General features: G+C 40.6%; 1 protein-coding gene across 1 annotated transcript; it reads right to left on the reverse strand.

Moving 5' to 3' along the window:
- Positions 1 to 1,336: 1,336 nt before the first annotated feature.
- Positions 1,337 to 21,438, reverse strand: npffr1l2 (neuropeptide FF receptor 1 like 2). The gene is made up of 4 exons (XM_030417826.1): positions 21,288 to 21,438; positions 16,573 to 16,933; positions 7,419 to 7,518; positions 1,337 to 3,089 (listed from the first exon to the last, which is right to left on the reverse strand). Exons 2-4 carry the CDS (start codon positions 16,913 to 16,915, stop codon positions 2,156 to 2,158), a joined length of 1,377 nt encoding a protein of 458 aa, XP_030273686.1. The 5' UTR covers positions 16,916 to 16,933; positions 21,288 to 21,438; the 3' UTR covers positions 1,337 to 2,155.
- Positions 21,439 to 22,537: the final 1,099 nt, after the last annotated feature.

Consider the following 22,537-nt stretch of genomic DNA (forward strand, 5'->3'; position numbering starts at 1 on the left):
TTGTGTAAATTATTTTAAAATGTGTAATAAAATGTACAACAAGGAGAGCTCTTGTTCATTTGCAGTGTTGTGGAGGTAGATTTTAATTAGCTACTGTTTGAAGGCACAGCTGCTGAATGTCTTATAATGTCTAGCATACGACTTACATGGCATGAACAGGTAGAACGCTTTAGCTTGAGAGGCCCATTAACATTCCCTACCCACCTGTACAAACATATGTAAGGTGGACAGTTTTAATGTAGTTGTGACAGTGCTATTGGAGGCATGTCGGCTGACATTAGAAAAAGTATATCCTATGAAATGGTATCACAGGCTATGTGATGCATTTCCTCTAGTAAAATACGAGTATTCAATTCAGTTCAGAGGCGCTCGGTTTCTGCACGCATACTCAAAAACTAAATGATCACGTACTGACAAAATACACAAACACATGTACATATGTATCTCTCTTTCACAGGCTTTACAGGTAAGTAACAAAACCAGGTTAAGCTGTGTATCTACTCCATTGCAGTACAGACATCATACAGTCAGCAATAAACTAACTAACACATCTCACATTAAAATACCATGAAAGGAGTTTAACAATGTTCCAGTTCTTCTACCCGTATAAACTTGTTTTATTATTGTTTTTAACCCTTTGAGAATGATGCTTTATGAATTAACATCTGCTAATTTATTTATCTTCTTAAAGTGAAACTCTCGCCAAAATGCAAAATAGGCTTTTTTGTCAATATATATGAGTCAAACCTTCGTGTAAAAGCATAATTACAACGAAAGAAGCACTTTTAAGATTTACCGTATTTTTGTTTTCGGGTCAAACTCATTTTCAATGGATTTTTTAAAACACTAAGAAGGCTCGACACAACATGAAACTTTGCTCGTAGTTTCACCAGGGTCTCTACACATGAACACAAGCATTGAGAACATTGTTTGAGCACACAGAGTTTGCTAAAAAGTTTTTGAACAACTCACGTTAGCAGTAGGCAGCTCAGTAGGTAGAGCCGAGCTATTTCGAGGTATCAAACATTTGATATCATTGCCGGATTTGTCGGAAAAGATAAACAAAACTCACCACCCGAGAAGCCTTCTTTGTTGTGGGGAAGCCAAATGTTTGAAGCCTCGAAATATGTGCTGGGACCCTATTTCTAATGTTGGTCAAGTTTGGTGCTGTTCTGAGCATTATTTGTGGCTTTTTGATGGCGGTTTTATATTCGGACCCATTTACTGCAATGAAATGTTGTCGTGCGGTCGTTTCTGAGGATGCTAAAAGTACGTTAGCTAGCAGTCTGCAAACTTTATCTCTAAGAGGGAGTCTAACACAGTTTCACAGTGTGTTAGACCATGGATTAAATTTACACCGGAATATCCCTTTAATGAATTAAGATTAACCCCTCCTTCTCCTTCCCCTCTGAATTAGTGGGCACGCTCTCTGCCCATCAGGGAAGCACTTAAAACCTGTGGCTACCGGAATTGGACCTCCGTCAAAACCGCTAAAAGATCCAAAGCACATGGTAATGGCCTTTCACCTGTACACCATTTCAGCATGTCTAAGTGTCTATAATTGTGTCCCTCTTTAGTGCAATTTTTACACTCACCTTTGGACAATTGCTCCATTTTCAGGTCTTTGTTCTGCTAACGTAGTGAGAAAACCAGTAGTGACAGAGTTGTTTAACTTGATGGCGTAAGTTGGACGTTTGATCTTCTTAAGCTGCCAACTGAAGGTTTTAGCATTACCATACTAAAGTGTGGAACGGATCTGTTGATTGTAGGTTAAAAGGTCAGCTGCCTCAGATGCTTTCTTGGCAGTTCTAATGACTACCCTTGTTTTGACCTCCAAAGAACAACCCTCAATAGTAAGCTTGATTTTGAATTTGCTCTGATGTCTAAGGCTTGATTCCAATAGTAGAGGGCATTATGCTAGTCTGCAGCAAGGGGAAAAAAGTAGTCAAAAAAAACAATAAGCCAAAAGGTACGTCTACCGCCTCTTGTGGTGTCACTTGTGCAACCTAAACAAACTGAGTTTTCAATATGTGACTGCCATTCCAAGAGGTAACCACATTATACCTCATCATCTGATCATTGGTAAATATCTCTTCCCTGGAACTATGACTGAAGTTGCTATGGCTTTGGTTTATTTCTGGGTAACACTGAACACTCAGTTATCCCATGCCTGATATACTGCAGATGCCAGTGCACTGACCCTAATCGACTCTTCACCATGAGTTCTCTCCCTGTGCACCACCACAGACCCCACCCTCGCACTCTTATTTGCGTTCGCATTTGCTATGTCATTCAATTTGCTGTCGTTATGGACTCGATTCCTCAGCCCCAAGACAGGCTGGTTGTGATTCCTCATGGCCTCTCTAAAGGCAGCACCACCACAAGGCGCTTGCACTGTCCGTTCGTTCCTGGCCTGCCCTGCCATCCTCCTCCATGACTTGCACACAGCCTGGAACCCCCTCTTAAAGTTCTCATTGTAGTAGCCGTAGATGATGGGGTTGACGCTGGAGTTGGAGAAAGCAAGCCAGTGGGCGAAGGGGAAGATGTAGCTGGTAAGCAGGTCGAGCTGATCTCTGTCCAAGCCTGCGTAGTCCGTCATCATCATGAGTGTCCAGAGGGGCAACCAGGACAGTATGAAAAGCAAAGCAACCACAATAAGCATCTTTATCACCCTGATCTTTTTCTGAGATATTGTCGGTGGACCACCTCTTCTACCACCAACCGGACCTGTGGCGTTGTCCAGCGGCGGCACTCTGTTTGCAACCACTGAGGATGAAAGTTTGACGCTGATGCTTGAGTACATCACTGTGATGACAGAGAGGGGCACCAGGTAGATGAGCACTAACAGGACTGCCGTGTAAACCTTGCTCATCCGAGGGTTGGTAAAGTTTTCATAGCAGGTGTACAAAGGGAATGTGTGGTTGAAGTCATCGTTGTAAACCATGTAGTGAAAAGGAACTGTGTCCACAGTCAGTGCCGAAGCAGCGGGACACATGATCAGCACTGCTAGCACCCAGATCAACAAAATTGCTGCCTTGGCAACAAAGACAGTTGGCTTGGGTTGTAGAGGATACACTATAACGCGAAACCTGCAGTATATGAGAAAAAAGAGCAATGCCACTGATTAGCTTATATGATTAACATACATACATACATAAATACATTCTTATTAATGAACTGATATACTAATTTATTAAACATCACATTTTTTTTTACATGAATCTTTAATTTATTTAAGTATTCATAGAAACATTTAAATATTTAATATTATAAGAGATGTGATCCATTTTTGCAGCATGGCTTTAGAACTTTTTTGAAACCGGGTCTCAGGGTGGAAAAATCCCAACACGCTGCCCTTGCGTTCTCGTGTGGACAGCAAATCCGCATACTTTCGTCATACGTATCGATGACGCCATCGCCCAACCCCTCGCCCTCTAGCCTTTGACCTCTGAACCCCACAATGTCTCATAACAACAACAAAAACAATGGCGGACTACATGCTTGTGTTGGTGCTGCAGAAAATATTGAGCCTTTCTTGCAACTAACTCGCATTGTGGTTGAGTGTGAGTCACAGCAGCAGTTTGAACGATTCTGGTTTCCTTGCACTAGCCTTTTCATCTTTTTCTTGTTATGTTTGGTTTCTCCGTCTACTGTCTGTTTGTATACAGCATGGAGGCTTATTGCGCATGCTCCATCTCTTCTCCGTTTTTGGTGAATTTCAAGCGCCACCTATAGGACTGGAATATGAATTACAGCGTTTTGAGTCATTTTCAGTGGATCTGTTTTGGACGCAAATATTCTTGAAACAAGAAAGACGGAGGGAAAAAGATCGTTTTGGTATGTGTGGACATGTCTAATGGTCCCTCAGCTCCTCCCTGTTGCCACCTTTGAAAGCTTTCTTCTTCTGGTCAAGTATGGCTTTGATGTCTTTTGTTACCCAAGGCTTGTTGTTTGGGTAACAAAGCACAGTCCTTGATGGGACAATGCTGTCCACACAGAAATTGATATAGTCCGTAATAGACTCAGTAAGCCCATCAATGTCCTCTCCATCTAGCTCACAGAGTACATTCCAGTCAGTCACCTCAAAGCAGCCCTGCAGTGCCTCATAGCAGTCCTCTGACCATGTCCTCACTAGCCGTTTTTACACTGGGCAGCAAGCTGCCAATTTGGCGGTCCTTTTTTACAGAAAAGGTCCTCAGATTTAGACAGAGGGTGGTAAATTGGGGGGTCTGTTTTGGTCCGCCAATTTGCTGCCTCGGAGGGTACACTTATTTCCGCCTCCATTACTATCTAAATCCGAGACGTCAGTGTGTTGTGTGACCCACAGCCGGGGAGCTTAAAAACGAGGAAACAGCTGATGACAGCAGTCAGTCCATCACTTCATCTGCGGACATCAAGATGAGCAACTGGACAGCGACTGAGATCCAGGAGATGCTAGGGTCTCTGTAGCTGTTTGGTTGTGTCCGCTTGTCTTTGTAGCGGCAAGCTACGAACCCAGTTCTAAACTCCAATTGGGTGCAATGTAAAGCTCTTATTTGAAGACAAATTTGTTGTCACCGTTCACTGCCCAACTTCGTGCTTCACTTCACGTCTCATGTTTACGCCTACCCCCGTGGCAGCCAAGTGGCGGCTTTTGGAAAAGGAGGAATATTATACCTCCCTTTTAGAAAGACAGGACAGCACATTGCCGCCTTTACCTTGCAGCAAATGTGCCGCCTTTTCTATCTAAAAGGGGCTACTGTCTTTGTGGTCACAGGCAGGTACTGGTCACGTACTAGGTGAATTTCGTGAGTGTCTTTTTAATGGAGACATTTTTGAAGTTACCCAAGATTATAATGAGGGAACTCGAGTGGTGCAGTCTGTAGTCCAGCTATCGTAGAGTGGATGACGTCACATGCCAATGTCGGGTTAGCGGACAGGGGAATATACGCAGCCACTACAATAGCATATGAGAATTCACGGGGTAGAAAGTATGGACGGAGACCCATAGCTAACAGTTCAATATCCGGACTGCAGATTAGAGGTCGACCGATTAATCGTTTTGGCCGATTAATCCGTGCCGATAGGATGTTTTACAAACTATCGGAATCGGCGGAACTCGGCTCTGATAGTGGCCGATGGCTGCAGTTTTTTTCCACAGCGCCATAAACTGCTTCTTCCCTGCCCTGCTCTCTGTCACACGCTCACGCTCACACACACACACACACACACACACACAAAGAGAGCATGGGAGAGAGAGTGTGCAGCGGCAGCAGAGAGAGGAGAGAAGTGACCCAGGTGGAGATGACGACACGCGTTATTGTAAGTGCAATAAAACCTTCACGAGTTGAAAGTCAACAAACATAACTTCCTTGGCAGAGGCAATAAGTACCACTTGTTCAACAAGCATAAACGTGCATCATATTTCAGCATAAACAGTGACATTTCCACCGGCATGTTTTACACAACCACAGTGCTTGTTTAGTTAACAATTAACAGCTTGTTAAGAACACGCTAAAATGAAAGCTGTCTGTGTGTAGTCTGTTCATCTTAGTTTGCCATGAATCTAAAAATTTGGCAATTTCTTGTAAACTTTAGCTGCTGGCTGAGACAAACCAGCCCCGCCCCCCTCGATTTGTTTCCAGATATTACAGAGTTTATATAGTGACTTTGCTGTTGTAAACTTTACTGTTGCTGCAGTGGAAACAATATGTAGTTATATTTGAAATATAAATGAATTCCTGTTCTGAATTTGTTCTTTAAAAAAAGATAATTAAAAAACAAAACATTCTTTAGTAGTGATAAAGAACAGGACTGTTAAGAGTATGGATAAGATAAAGATAAAATCCTAACATACCATCCCTAGCTGGTTAGTGGTTACAGCCTGACTATGGGAGGATGAGAAAATCACAGTTCAAATCCCTTCACTATATGCCTTGTTTAACCAGTGTTATTTTGTGATTATTATTTTTTGCAGGTGGTTATTACTCTGAGACTGATGTTCAGGTATCCAGATTTATTTATTTATTTATTTATGTATTTATTACTTTTATATCCAGTTCCAGATTTATATATTTATTTTGGTTTTTATTACTTTGAGTTTGATGTTCACTTTGAGATTTTATATATTTGGATATTTATTACTTTGACGTAGCTGTTCAGGAAAACAGTTGCTGCTTATAAAGTCAAAGATTGTTCATTTCCAACAGTGTTGAATTTTTTTGCGTACTTTAAAAATCCACTATCGGTCGACCTCTACTGCAGATGCAATCTTTGATGGTAATGTGACCAGGACTGCACCACCTGTTGTTCACAGAAACACCACCCACTGGTAAAACGGGGCTCCTACAGGCCGTTCAGGCCGGCCTCCTCTGCGCGAAAACACTCTCCCCTCTCCATGGAGATATCCTAGAGGGGTGTGTTCAAGTACGGTGTGTACAGCAGTAAGATAGCAGTGTTTCGCAATGCCGTCACTCAGAGCTAGACACGCAAATTGCTCTGTTGTTGGTTGTAAAAATCAACATAAGTGCCTATATTCTGTCCCAGCTACAGAAGAACAGAAGAGACAGTGGTTGCATTTCATTTTTAACGTGTAGCAGCAAGGCATGCATTGACAGACAGAGCTCATTAGCATTTAAAGGTGCAGGCACAGAAACAGCCTGCTCTCAGTAGAGCTCAGAAGAGCTCACCTGAGCAACTTTTAGACAGCTGAAATTCAGGACCAAACAGTGTTGTTGGACCTCTGACAGCTGTGTGAAATTGATGAAAAACAGTATAATATGGGACCTTTAAACTTAACACCACTAAGCATCTTACAACAAAATTACTATACCTGTTTTCTATAAACTGATCAATGTACAGTTTGTTAAGTTAAGAGTTTAGTGAAAATAGTTTGTAACTAAAGTTGACCTGTAAAGATGGACTCGTGAGTACAAGTGTTTCCATGTTTGGCGTAATGACGTTTAATGTCTGCGACAACATCCTCTGCAGTTTTATTTAGACACTTGCTTTAGGATTAAATTGTGGTGATAATGATGTATTTTATGTCATAGAACATGATGTGTTGGAGGTGTTCCTTTCCACATGTACGGACTGGGGCCTGTCCATGAGAAAGTGAATTCTGCAGTCCTGATAGCTCGGTTCAGGTTGGCTCTTGCTGACCTAAAGGCTGCCATGTCACCAGATTTGATTTACTGTCATTTTGGGTAACTCTTAAACTCTCTAACCTGTTCTCAGTAGATAACATTGTAATGCAACATGTTACTTTTTAATGACAGTAACCTTGTAACGTAATGAGTTACTTTTAAAAGTAACATTACCCAACACTGTCCATGGTCAAGGTCCATAGGTCAAAATTAATATTGCTTATATCAGTCAGTTAAATAGTTTTTTCGTGTCATTGGCCTAGCATTGGCTATTAAACCACAACAAACACTCACCTTTCAACAGCAATGGCCACCAGGGTGAAAACTGATGCAGAAACAGACACTCCCTGCACGAAGCCGCTCATCTTGCACACTGTGTTGGAGAAGGGCCAACCTGTTGGAAAAAATACAAATGCTCAAGCTAGTGGCTGAACCTCAGTGCAGATACAGTTGCAAAAGCACAAGCTTTTGACAAGGTACACTATACTGTACCCTGCTGTTTACATAACTGCCGCTACCAATTCCACCATTTCACTTTAATTTAAGCCGTAACATTAAAAATATTTCATTTTATATTATATATATTTATCTTATCTATCCTATTTTAATTTGTATTTAAAGCTTAAATGGTATTTCTCAAACTGAGAGCATTTATTGTGAAGATGAAAATGGTAATGGAATGGAGACAAGAGGCACATTAAATGTGAAAGTCCATAGTAATGAAGTTTAAATAGTAAAGACTTAAAAGACGATATATAAAAAGTGAAATTCAGTTTGGTTTGGCATTTGCATTTTTAATCTCTGCAGTCTTCGTTGCTTTACGTAACTTAAGTGACAGACTTCTTTTATACGCCGTAGCTGTTAATGCTAAATCTACGAATGTCTACGAACAGCTTTAGTTATTATCACTGGCTTATTTACACATTTAGAGTTGTGTCTCTGGCCACTTGACCGCTAAAGACACATCCACTCTCCTTTTCGCTCTGTTCTTCACCAACTCCTAAAGGAAGTTATCTAGCTTTTCTGCAGCTACACACTCCACCAGCTGATGCAAAGTAAGGGTAGACCGATCATCAGCCCTGGCCGACATTCAGCAGTTACCTATCATCAGTGATTTTTTTTTGGCGGATTGCAGATAAAATAAACTATTTCAAAATGTGCACTTAATGTTCCGCACTCAACAATATCTACTTGGTAACGTGTCACAATTAACAGCCTATAAACAATAAAATAAGATGAATCTGCAAGGTAATTAGTAACAAAATGTATCAATTAAATGTAGTGGTGAAGTGTGAAGTAGCAGAAAAAGTAACTACTCAAATACCTAAGAATTAAGGAGTAGTACTTAAGCCAGCACAAATATTTTGATCTTCACCACAAATTAATATCAGTCCGATACCTGTTTTTATCCTCCTTGATTTCTGATAATCGGTATCGGACAGTATCGGTCCACTCATAGGGCAAAGTCACTGAAAACACTGTTAACGGCCTCATAACGATGCATTCTAACTGCTACATAATTCAAATCAGTTTCTGTGTGTTAGTTTGACTTTTTTTCTCTATTGTGCAATAATGAATTTTAGCTGATAGCCAACAGTTGCTGACTGGCGTGCATTTGCCTTTACCATATGGTGGTTAAGTGTAACCAGTAAAGTGCAGTCATCTCTAGATCTTAATAGAAGGACAAACTCACCTGCTGGCAGAGCTTGGGTAAATCACTAAAACAAACACTCTTATAACCTCTCATCATGCATGCCATGATTGAGCAAACAGCCAGAGGAACCTTAAGTGTTACTGCAACCCATACACGGTGGCTGTCTTAAGTCATTCTGTTACAGTTCTGTCTGTAGTAACCAACACATGCTCGACTCCATTCGATCTGCTTGGTTAATGTTTAACAAGATATCAGAAGCACCAGCAGGAGAGACAGCAGTCTTATAGCGGTCAAGTAAAACACAGTTGAAGGACTCCTCCTGCGTCTGCACCAGATAAACCCATAATATAGGGGCAGCAGGAATAAGCGTTCTTCAGTAAAACAGAAGAACATGTATCGCCATACATCTGTTGGGACCCACAGATGAAGTCATTCATTGTGGATTTCAAAATGGACTCTGAACTGAACTCAGTGTCCCAGAATTCCCCATTCTTCCCACCTAGGTGCAAAATTCAGGTTTGAGCTACTACTGGTCAGGATGACAGACCCCCCGATGATCAGATAGTCAAAACGCCATCCTTGTTCTCTCTCTCTCTCTCACTCAATGCCCTCTACTTCTCCATATTCTGATCTTCAAGGGCTCCTCTCCAGTATAGTAGGGTATAAACTAAAAATATATCTGATTTTGACACAATAAAGGATAAGTCCATCCCTCCCCGCCTACAAAACAAGAAAGGTGCTGTTTTGTAGTCAACCAAAGATTTTCTGCAGCTTCACAGCAAAACAGTGCTGCAGAGTTCTCCTAAACAACCGAAGCAGATGGGGACTTCCCAGAGGAAACGAAAATTGTGTCTCAGTAGTGTCTCATTCATTTCTCCTAGACAACTATGAGATCTATGTGAGACCAAAGTGAGGCTGTGGCTGATTTCTCCTGTTTCTCAATTGTTTCTCCTGAGAAACAGGTGCAGAAAATCTCAACTTGGGCTCCCTGTAAGTTTCAAAGGAGATCTCATCAAGCTCTCAATGAAGTTTCAGAATGTCTCCCCAGTGCTGGAAAGGAGCAAGGTTTAAGCGGTAAAGTCTCAAGTCTCACCTCCTAAGGAATTTTAGGAGAAACACATGAGAAATGTTTGAGACCAAAAAAGACTACAACGAGACTGAAATGAGAACTCTCATTGAGCTCCCTTATGGCTCCATAGCCATAAAGGAGCAAGCTTTGAACAGTAAAATTTTCCCCTGGGTTGTTTTAAAATGTTAAAAACAATAAAAAAACTAATAAAACACTACTGGCTTCGTGCAGCTTTTTTATAATATTCTAATCAAAAGACAAAGACACTTGACTTTCCATCGGAATGTGGGTGAGTAGATAATGACTAGATTTTCATTTTTGGGTGAACCCATCCTTTAAACAAACAAAAACTAGATAAAGAAGTTACCATAGCTCAGAAACAATAAAGAAGACAGAGCACAGTTCCCAGCATACATCATTCATCCAGGGTCACAGCCATTTCTATGGTGTTGCTATAGTAACCCTAGGCTTTACAGAAAGCATGAAAGAAGAAGCTCATCAAAACTCATAAAAGCCTCAATGGCCTCTCGATGTGGTCATACTGAGTACTTTTCACCCATACTTTTGATCCTTTTCAACGAATGACATTCTATTTAAGAACATTTTTGGTTCTCACATTTTTGATAGCACTCTTGAGATTAATGTCTTTTTCTTTTTCTCTTTCAATAAAAACACCAAACCAATCTGAACTACTCAGTAAAGCCATCCTTAAGGGTTCCTGCTGAATTGCTTCTGAATCTTTTATGTAGTCCAAAACATCATTAAGTGTTGACTGCTCATTCAGCCATCATGTTCGAGAGAAAACAGAGAAAGAAAATGTGCGTGGGAGGCAATTTCTGAATGGTGCCTGAAATAGCAGCACTAATAGTGGTGAAACTTTAGTTTTTTGATCAATGAATCATTAGTTAAAAAAAACTAAAATTAGCAAACAAAAAATAATCTGTTAATTTCTATTCTCTGTGTTAGGCCATGTTTCAGTGACTTGTTAGATGCACTGTCCGTTGGCACTAGCTGGTCTTTTCCCCATCTGACTCGAGTGAAACAGACATGGGCTCTCTGACATGAGCATCAAATATTGTTGTGCTTATTGAATTAATAATGAATATTTAGAGTCACAGAGGCAAATACATTGGGTTTTCATATGTGTCTCTGTTTAGGGTTTAGGGCCTTTTTTTCTGTTTTCCCTCTTGATTTCTTGTGCTCCTCAGCAGCCTGATTTCCCCTCCACACCTGTCTTGTATCTGTTTAATGAGGCCAGCGCTGTAACCCAGGTTGCTTTTCATTTCACCATTGTTTCCACAGGTGCATCCCATTTCACCTAAATTGCATCTATGTTTCCCTCACTGGTGTCTTTGTGTGATATCTTGTTCATTCACCTCGCCTGGTTCTCCGCCTGCACCTCATCCCCTCGTCAGTTTAGTTTGTATTGAAGTCTGGTCATTTGTCTTGCTGCTGTGTTTGCATTTTCCTCACGTTACTTTAGCCTGAATAAACTTCATCCAACAATCTTCCTGCCAACCTGCTATTGCATTTGCGTTCACTTTCTCTGCTTCACTGTGACACCATCATGTGGTAAGCGTGGACTTTTTGAAACAATATATGCATCGAAAATACCTTCTATGACAAAAACCTACCTTCACTGTTTATTATTGGGCCACTTGTGGATAGAGCAGAAAGCCTGTAAACACAACACTGATATTTTCCATGATGGACACCGTCCACTTTTCTCAAACACAAAGCAATGTTTGCATTTACTGGTTCTTGTGTCAATTTTCCTTCTTCTTCTAGCTCTGTTTTGGTTTTGGTTCATGATTTTCTTAATAAGGGGGAATTTCTGGCTCTGTAACTGTTCACCAGCTACTCTCCAATGGTGTCTGGCTGACATTTGGAGCTGGGCAGGTGGCTTACTGTGGGTTTATCTGAGATTTTCATTTAATCTGGTTCCTGCTGCAGTTGAAACAACACTGAAGAGTGGTGAGTGTGAATTATAATGGTGACGCCCAGGGCTCACTCAGTGTGATCAGCGTGTGACGGCTGCATCAGTGAAGTGCTGTGACTTGAGTTACCCGTGCAACACTGCCACTGTGAGCACAATGTAACGATTTGACATAAACGGGCAATTTTCAATGAAAGCCTTGTTAGTGCGGTCGATTGTACACTGTAAAAAATTACCTCCCACACAGAAAACTCCTATGGAACAGCCATCCGAGTTGGAAACTCCTGACTTTAGACTTGCATTGGAAAAACACAACTACTTGGTCTAATAACCTGTTAACATGGGTGCCGAAATGGAAAGCGAGAAGTTCCCTGACGCACACGTTGCTCATGCTGGCAGTGTGTCCAATGCATAAGTTACAGGTTGTAAAATGCTCCATGGAGCAGAAGTAAGTGATGATTCTCTGTGGGTCTGCTCTGTATGTGACCCCTTTTACATTAAAATGTAACCCTAATACAAAATGTGACGTCAATTACTGGAAACCAACATAGAAACAGTTTATACTTATACTTGCTGAAGGCCGTGGTTAAGCGACTAAATCTAATTTTGGATGAACAAAACAAACACATATTTCCAGGCTTTACAAAATAGCCTATTATGGACCATTTAGTAGTAAAAGTTAAGTAACAAAACATATTTTGTGATCATAAAACTGTTCATAATAACATTTCATCAAGTATTTGAGCTTATGAGAACGATGTGACAACAGTGGTCTCATAAGTGTAACATTTCTAAAGATGCTGGTTCACGAGTAAGAGACAGATAGTTGTCACAGTCCTGTTATTATTGTCATCAAAAGTTCATGAAAGAAATGAAAAACTGGTGATACTTCATGAAATCTTCATCAAATACCTTCCTGCTTTACTAAACTCATTTACAGCATCTTAGCAGTCAAAAATCCGTAAACCAGTGATTATAATGCACAGACACACAAGGTGAAAATGTATGATCCAGAAACTGTATCTTACATGCGAATGGCAGCATTAGTAAAATGGACCTCATCATTCTGCATCTACAGCAGCTCTTACTGTCCTCCAGTCACTCTTTCCCTGCTATCATCCCCCCCCACTTATTCCCTCACCTGTGTTTCTCCACCTATCTCCACCTGCAACTTATCTGGTGCAGGCACACATTCAGTCTATTCGGTCTGGTCAAGAACACTTACTTACTTTCAGAATTAATACTTAATATCTTTCTTCTTTTAATCAAGGCTCCATACACGTATCACCATAATTTCCCAACTGATTTGAAGACAAATGCACAGAATATTACAAGTCCTTAACCAAGAAGCAACAGAGGCACTCATCTCATTAGTTTTACATATGTTTTCTCTGGTGCATTCAAGAGCAGCTGGGGAGTGTGGCATTCAGGTTCTCTTCCCTTCATCAATGTTTGGAAGGAATGTAATGGTTTGTTCAGAGCAAGTGTCTAGTTCAACTCCATCATCACCTCCGCAAGACCCAGTATGTCCTGGTATTAAGCGCAAAGTTCCTGTAGTAGTTGCAGTGATATTTATTGTTAAACACTACTGAAGCATATCACATGGTATGATAGATTTAGTTTGTGTAAATATAAAAGGTGGTAAATGCAGTTACAAGAACAAGGCATTCCACTGACATATTAGGGTGTTTGATTCGAAGGGGAACCAATTTTAATTACCATCTAAAGTACAACCCTGATTCCAAAAAGTTGGGACACCATGTGAAATGTAAATGAAAACAGAATGCATTTATTTGTGAACAAAGTGTTCCTTCGCCCAAGTAGTAATATTCTTTATATAATCACGTGCTTCACAAAGCTCTGAACCATGCCCCATCATTGCTTGTGAATAACTGAGCCTTTAGAGCATGGGTCTCAAACTCGCGGTCCGTGGGCCAATTGCAGCCGGCGAGATGATATTTTGTGGCCCCCACCTTGATATGAAAGTGAATGGCACTTTGTCGCGTTGTGTGTGGATGGTCCCTTTTGTTGCGCGAGCTGGAGCTGGAGCTGGAGCTGGAGCTGGAGCTGAACAAACCTACCAATCACAGTTGGGTATATGGCTCCCGGCGGGCTTGATGCAAGCAGAGAAACATTTCACAACAACTATGGCGGCGCCTGTGTAACATCGCATAGCCGTAATAGAATTACTACTTCTTATTGTGTTTGAAATGAGCATGTTTGAGTTGGACAGAGTTACAATGTGACCGGCATTGGATTCGGCGTCAGGCGGATTGTATTTTGTTCTTTCAACTGTTGTAATGGGCTGATTTGTTTGAAAGTTGACAGCAATATGATTGCCACTATCCATGCGGATGATTTGTTATCATGACGAATCTGCAAATTAACGATCAGATTAACGACCAACACCGATGTTCCGTTGCCGATGTCACTGAGGGGAGTGGACCTCCGACAGGGCCACTCAGCCAGCTCCTGACTGGCGTCCCGCGTCGGGCCGATGGTCGAGGCTAGGCTGGAGCCTCATCGGGGGTCTACCCGCCTCGGTGATATAGTCAAAGGGAACATCGGTGTTGGCCAGGACGTACAACGCCGCTAGCTTACAGTGCCCGCTGCATTCATGGAGTTATTATAGAAAATAATAGCCAGTAAATAACACCTCTATGGCTGCATCCAATGGTTTGTATATAATAAATAAATAATGGTGTCCCACTGTCCCGGCTTCATGCACTCCACTCTTGCTCTGCAATGATGTGACGTTCACGGACACATTATTCGAAAAAATCTTTTGGGTGAATGGAATGTACTGAATCATTTCATCAAAACATTTTACTCCATAGTAAATGCCTCACACGGGCGACCGTGGCTCAGGCGGTAGAGCGGGTCGGCCTATGTTCGGCGGTTCGATCCCCGCCCCTGCCAACTGTGTCATGGTCGTTGTGTCCTTGGGTGAGACACTTAACCCACCTTGCCTCGTGTGAGTGTGTATGACTGCTGTATGTTTGAGTTGGTGGTCGGAAGCGCTGAATGGCAGCCACGCCTCTGTCTGCCCCAGGGCAGCTGTGGGCAGCTATCGTAGTTTACCACCACCAGTATGAGTGTGTGTGAATGAATGGAACTTGGAACCCTGTGAGGTGCTTTGAGTATCTAGAAAAGTGCCATACATTATAATAAACATTACAGAGTTATTTCTATATGATATAATTTGTTTCAAAGTTTTTATTCCATGTAAACACTATAATAATTGCAAATTTTAGTAAATTGATTCATAGGACTTGAATGGAGCATGAAAGTTCCATTCATGTTTAGGACAGTTCATGTTTAGAAAAACCGTTCATGATCAGAAGAACCCATTCAAGTAAAAGAACTGTTAATAATGACATTTGGAATGGTTGGATTTTTCTTAACAAAGCTTTTTTTGTACCTGATGCAGCCCAGCCTCACCCAGACTCTGCCTCCAGCAGCCCCCAGGTATATTGAGTTTGAGACCCCTGCTTTAGAGGATGCTCCTTTCCAAAAAGCCATGTTGGTTGACCCCTAGCCTGAGTACATTTTTAAACCATTATTTCAATTTGAATAAGAAATAATAAAATGAACAGTGATTCTACTTGAGTACAATATTCTAGTGCTTAGTTCTAATTACATTTACCAAATATGGCAAAGCAGGTCATCAGTCTGGGCACTGAATATAAATGTGCAGGCTTCAGTTGTACATACACTGACGCGTTCACTCTCATCACATCAAGTCTGTGACTGCATGAAGCTACAAGGCAAATATAAGCCACTGAAAGACAGCCCTAAAGACTACAATAAAACAATCAATTTGATAACCTCTTTAACCTTTACTGTGTCATGATGTGGCTTAACATTATTAAGTTCTACATTGTCACATCCATATCGCAAGGAAGTGTGGGTACGTCACTGAAGTTCTGTGAAGTACTCTTCCAAAGCCGACTCTCTGGAAGTCCAGTGCAGGACGTCCACTTGAGAGCCCTTGTGGACGGTATAAATTGTGGGTTTGGACAGCCCTCAAGACTTGCGGACGTCCTGCAAATACGCCCATAAAGCCTACAAGGCTGCAAGTGCAATGAAGTCTCGAAATTTGGAAGCAGTCTGTGACTAATTTCTTGTAAATGGTTTGTTCAGGGTTTGTTTATATTTCAGTTGTAATTCTCTAATTCTAAGTACATTTTTCATATATGGATAAGTGTAGAAAAGCACATTAATCTACGTTAATCTGGGAGAAGAACATTAAATCACGTTAATCTGCGAGAAGAACATTAAACTACGTTAATCTGCGAGAAGAACATTAAACTACGTTAATCTGCGAAAAGAACATTAATCTAAGTTGTGTCCGTTCATTTGGTCTCAACATGTCCTCTTAAATTTATAATTTGTACGTCTGTTGGCTTAAGGTGTTTTGTTAAATTAAATGCCAATAAATAGGTTTTGCCTCGACCATTTAAAAAAAATAAAAATAAAATAAAATTACAGAATCTCTTACCCCCATCCGTCAAATTGTTCTTTAACATCATGAGGATGAAAACCAAAAGAGGCCTGACGAACATGCATGCAGTAGCATCATAGCTGGGTGTAACCTGTTTGCACCGCTGTAGTGCAGTAAACATGTGTATCAAATTAGGCATTTCAGACATTGATATCTTATCAAAATATCCAGCATCACTCTGGTCAAGTTTCTTCAAGACAAGAAGAGAGGACTGACTTTAGGGACAACACACTTTTGACAATAAGCTGTTATTGCAGAGAGGAGGACTTAAGACAGGGTGATTACCTGTGATGAGGTTGTCCACCAGTGTTGTAGGGATGCAGAAGATGCCCACCAGTAGGTCGCTGATAGCCAGGTTGAGGATGAAGAGGTTGGTTACCGTGCGCATACGGCGGTTTTCCGCTACGATGAGACACACTAGGGTGTTTCCCACTATACATAGCAGGAAGATCAAGAAGTAGGCTATGATGTAGCTGGAGGCCACGTACAGAGAGTGCTGATAATAGGTGGAAAGGGTAATTCTGGTGATGTTTCCAGAGTAATATAGGCTGGTGTTCATGACAGCTGCTGTGGTGGCAGATCCCTCGAGCTCCATCCCTTCATTGGCCATGTTGTCCTGTATCTCCATCCTCTGAATGCAACAACACTGCAGGAGAAACCAGAATGTGAGAGAGATCATTTAGAATTCAGTTTGAAACAAACAGTATCAAAAAGATCACCTGATTCCTTCATGATGTGTGAAAAAAAAAAAAAAAAAACATACATGGAAAATGTGTATTGTTGTGTACGCTGACCCTTCCCTTAATTCTTCTCCTGTGTAGCAGTTGTCCAGTTACAGCTTAAAACCTGTGACCCTAACAGCCTGCCAAGCTCTGCTGTTAGCACATCTACTGCCCAACCTTTCTTACTTTGCATGCAAGATACAGCTGTAACCATAATCAGGGAAGATATAATAGATGTTCTGACTTTGCTCTTCACTACATTTGGGACATTCCAATTTCACTGAAAAGCAATGTCACTCATATATTCAAGATACTGGCTGTCCAGTTTGATTGTTGGCTCATTACTGCAGTGTGCTTCTCTGTGTAAGAATAAAGAAACATCAAATTGAACTGCAGTCCTGGTCTTTCTTTATTATTATCACACTAACTACAACTACATTAGGGGTTTCAAGATTGGTTTGTGAGTTGACTGTATCATCATTTTTTATGAGCTCACGATATCAGCTCACGTTGTAAGAAACCCGGCATCAAGAGCTAATTCAGTCGTATCGTTAATATCAACTTTAACAAGAATGATTGAGAGTACCAGTTTGGTCTTCGTTCTTCAATTTCTCTCTTTACTAGCCATGTCTCATTGTATGGCTTGCTGCCAAACATCAAAGAAGGACAAAATGGCTGAAACAAGTGAGGAATCCATCACAGGGCAAGAGACTAATCTGCTCCATGTGGTGGATTTCAATTTATGTGCCTTTATGATCAATGATATTTGAAAACAATCACAATTACAAACGCTGAATTTGCACATACCTTCAATGATTTGTATAATGAGGATTATGCACTTAATGGCTGACTTCCTTGACCAAATGAAATTAATGTAAATTTAAAGATACCTTTCTATAAAGCAACAGTGCTACATCAACAAAACAGCCAAAAAACTCTTCAAATTCAGATCAGAGTGATCAATACATTACATCACTTTAGTCTCATGACATGGATGTTTCCAGTTCATTACCACAACACCATATATGAATATCTTACCCATTTCAATATTCAAAGGTATGTGACGTTAATTTAGAAGGAATATACAGGCTCCATTTTTTTTTTCCAACCACTTTTATGCAACTTTTCATTTTTCATTTTTCATCTGGCCATGAAAACACACTTGTCAAACACACATGCTGGTTTTATTCTGGTGTTACTGATCTGATCACGTAGAATGTTGTGTCTGTGCATGACTGCTAATGATGGACTTTCTGCAATATCTTTTTGTAATATGCCTGTTAATATTCATGTAATACCTCCCACAGGTTTCCAGCCAAAGGCATGAAGCAGAGTGGTTAAATTCAGATCTCTCTCGGGGACTTAGAAATGTCAAACTCAGGAGGAAAAAGGTCAAGCATGATATTACTGTGGCATTAGATGTATACCGTTTAAAGGTATAAAATGTAACATTTTTACATATTCTTTTTTAAACCAACTAGGACTCTGTATTTTGCTAAGTTGTGTATAGTTTCACAAATGTTTTGAACAACATTCAAACCCAAAAAACAGTGTGTTTCACTTGGTTGCCTGTCACTATATCATGAATAAAACTTAACTAAAAGCCAATACTTTAAACACCTTCCCCCCAGGGTACATACCCCAGAACCCCCTCGGAGGTGTGGATCTTTGTTACACTTTTCAAACCTGAAACAACAACTACATTTCCCGGAGAGTGACTGATTGGAATGCTTTGCTTTAGTCTTAAGGGGGTGTGACAAAATATAATTTGACAAGAAATCATAATTCATAAATTGAGCCATTTGGACCAATGCAAATTTGAAAAATCTAGAAGAGCCGCATGATATATTACTTAATTACTTTTAATTATCCCCATTCAAGTAAGCCAGGTGCTAAACTGGAAGTTAGCCGGCGCAGTTCGGCAGGTCTCTAGTGCGTGCATTCTCTGGGCTCCACAAGATGGAAGATCCAGATATTTTCATACCTGGGAGGCAGAGCTTTAATCGCTTCAAAACGCCACTGAGCAGCTTTTATAGTAATGAAGAGACTTCGACTCCAACACTGTGTCCAGATTTAATATAATGTCCCTGTTTACAAGTCGTTTCCCATCAAGAATTTCAGGCTGTAAAAGGAACTGGAGCACACGTGGCTCTCACAACTGTCAGGTCTTTGTCCCATAAGATCTCCATTTCTCACGCTGTTGAGCATCCAGAGCTAGTCAGACAAAATCAATAACCATCACTCAATGACTCAACAACACAGCAATCAGAATAATCTCAAACTGAAATCATTCCCGAACATTTGTTTACGTGCAAAAAATAAATAAAAAATAATCCTGGCACATCTTAAACACAGCTGTCATTAGTAATTCTTTATTGACACTTTGCAGATCAGCCCTTAATTTTACGCACTTTCGCCACACATCACCTCCAGTCTCACAGTTACACTTCAAGCAATCAGCTCGTGAAAGCCCTCTTCTTCCCCAAAGCTTAACAGGAGCACATCTGTAACTGTTTGCCGGTGAGATGGTTAGTCTTCTCTGCTCTGGTGGCAACACGACGGCACATATTAACACTGCAGGCAGATGATGTGATGACAGGCTGCCTGTTATCTGTCGTTCTCTGCTGGTTTTCTCCTTGTGTTAAATGCACAAATCCTTAATCATTGAACAAGCTTTAATATCATGCACAACTTTAATGTAACATATCATTTCGCATGTATTCATTTTGTTTAATTGGTTGAAAAAACTTCAAAACATCACTTTTATACCCTCTGGTTACTCCTGCCTGTAAGGTTTGATCAGTATGACAGTGTTTGACAGATAATTGGAAATCTTTTGCCGTACAGATACAGTAAACACAGGGGGCTTCTCTTTTGTTCGCTGTTAATGGAACTGCTGGAACACAATGACAGGAGACGCAGCGTTTTTTTACTGAGATTTGAGCAAATCATGTGATGCACAGCTGTAAGCCCTATATTCATGTAAAACTCTTCTAGATGCAAATAATCTATAGGCGTGTTATATCACAAACATCAGTGCTAACCTCACAACATCTGATTTACAGCAAAGGGAGACAGCCGTCTATGGTAGGTAATTTTGAGACCCATTATTTCTAACTTGCATGTGATAAAAGCAGTTCCTGGTGAGGCCATGATGAATTGAAATCACCAACATCGACATCAACATCTTTTCAGATGAAAAATACCTGTTGAGTATTGCATACCTGTTCGTCTGTGTGCGCCTGAGTGCTCACATAATCAAGACCTGTGCACTTAAGACTTCAAACTATACAGCTTATAGTTCAGCTTTAAAGCACTTATTTTTTAATTATCAGCTATCGGGGTCAAACTTTCAGCTGCTATCTACATAGCACAAACTTAAACAGATCCGTATATATATATTTTTGGGTAAGCCTTCGTTTAGGTGGCTAAAAAGCTGCTTTTCCACAGGGGACTAAGGCTGCTAGTCACTTAGTACCATCTGCACCGTCGCTTTAGAGTCTACTCATAGGAGAGTAATGCATTTGTGACAAAAAAGCTGTGTGAAATCTTTTGTGGCTCCAGAGGGAGCTGTGCCCAACAATAATCGCTCAGTCACACTAACAACAGAACCTCAAGACAGGGACAATGAGGAGATGTTGATGGATGGACAAGGTACTGCGTTACATACAAAGAGGCTACAGTGCACTTAACCTCACTGTTTAATTTTAAATTCAGTGTTTTGGCAGAGAACGTAGCCACCCTGACAGCCTGCATGTGACCTCCTCCACTCTCTCTCTTTGTTAACAGAGGATCTGATGCTTTGTGAAACATGGTGTTAATGGCTAATGATGACTTATTAAGCCATTTTGTAAAGTAGCAGTAACACATCAATAATTAAAAACCAAAGCCATATAATACAATTATGTATAAAGTACATAATTAGTTTTATTATTATTATTATCATTATGATTATTATTACTATTATTATTATTATAGTGTAATATTATATTTTGTGTTTATTTTTATCACTAACCATAGCTTAAAATGATTTTTTTTAGTTCAAAAAGGGATAAATATATGATCAATTCTGGAGGAGCTGGAATAGTTTGTGCCATTGGTTTCACTCTTTTTGTGGTTTTGTTCAAAGAAAAGGGAGCTGAGCGGTTCCACAGAGGGATGCTGGAAAACTCCGGTTGAGAAAGCTCATCCCGGTCCGTCTCTCACTGTCGTGAGTTTAGGTTTTAATCCTCGTAAAAAGCACGTCCGTCTGTTGTGTGAATCATGAAAGGGACCTACCTGTCCGGCTCCAGGTGCTCTGTGGTGCCGAGAATCGAGTGTTGATAAGTGAGCCCGACAAAAATGGGACAGGTGTTCTGTGCCGTCCGTGGATTTTCCAGATGGTCTGCTAGTTTGAGCAAATCACTTAAAAATGTAGTTAAAAGTTAGAATAGGATAAAAAAAAAAAAAAAAAAGAAAAGAAAGAAAATAGCGGATCCTGACTGCACAGTGAGGACCGACGGTCTGCTGCCACATACTCTGCACTCACACTCACTCTGAGCGCAGTGGACACCTGGAGCAGCTGTCACGTGACGTGTGGACCACCTTCATTATTCCACATCGACGCCAGGCAGATCCAGGGCTCTCCACGGGGACTTTATTTATTCATGTATGTATGTATGTATTTTTTATCTATTAATTTCAAACGAGTTCATTCAAAAACTGAATTTACAATATAAAAAATCCGAAATATTAAATGTTTTCCCATAGCTGATCTCAGAGGATGGTAAGCTTCCCAGAACATTGTTTGAGGCTGGAGAAGGTGGCAGGGTCACCACATACAAACAAAGTAGAACAGTATGTAAGTGTGTTATCGGTTTGTTTATACAGTCATGATAATAAGTTTGTTTATTAAGTTTGTTTAGGCAAAAAAAAAAAGAAAAAGAAAGAAAATCAGCCACAGAAGAGCTTCCTCTTTAGATTGAAAGTTTTTCCCAAAACTTAGTGCAGTATAGTGCACCTTTAGTCACATGCACACATACATTTTGATCAGGAGACACTCCATTTTTTTAATAAATACATATTTATTCCATTGTGCAGATCAGAAGAGAAACAAGAGTTTTTGGTGATTGGGCCATCTATAATATTTCAAGATGGAGGGTGAAGCCGTGAGCAGTATAGGAAACCTCCCTGATGGAGCCTCCATGCTGGTGGTGGTGGTGATGGGCTGAAGATCTGGATGTGATGAGTGTGGGGGAATTTTATGATTCTCCAAGGACATTATGTCTCCAAACAATAGCAGATTAGATGTGTCTTATACAGACGTTAAAGTCTGGATAAAAGCCAAGATAAAGGCTTGACTCCCACCCATGATCCAGGACGACTTGGGTCAGCTAATAGGGCCACTAGCTCAGCTAATTGGCTAAAGATCAAGAGCTTTATGAAAATCTGGACAAAGTGTTTGGAGGCAGAGCCACATTAATTCCTCTGAAAGCTGCTCAGTGGCGCATAAAGCCAAAATGCCTTGACTTCCTGGCTATGAAATCACC

Source organism: Sparus aurata, chromosome 5 (genome assembly GCF_900880675.1).
Source record: "Sparus aurata chromosome 5, fSpaAur1.1, whole genome shotgun sequence".
Classification (NCBI taxonomy): Eukaryota; Metazoa; Chordata; class Actinopteri; order Spariformes; family Sparidae; genus Sparus; species Sparus aurata.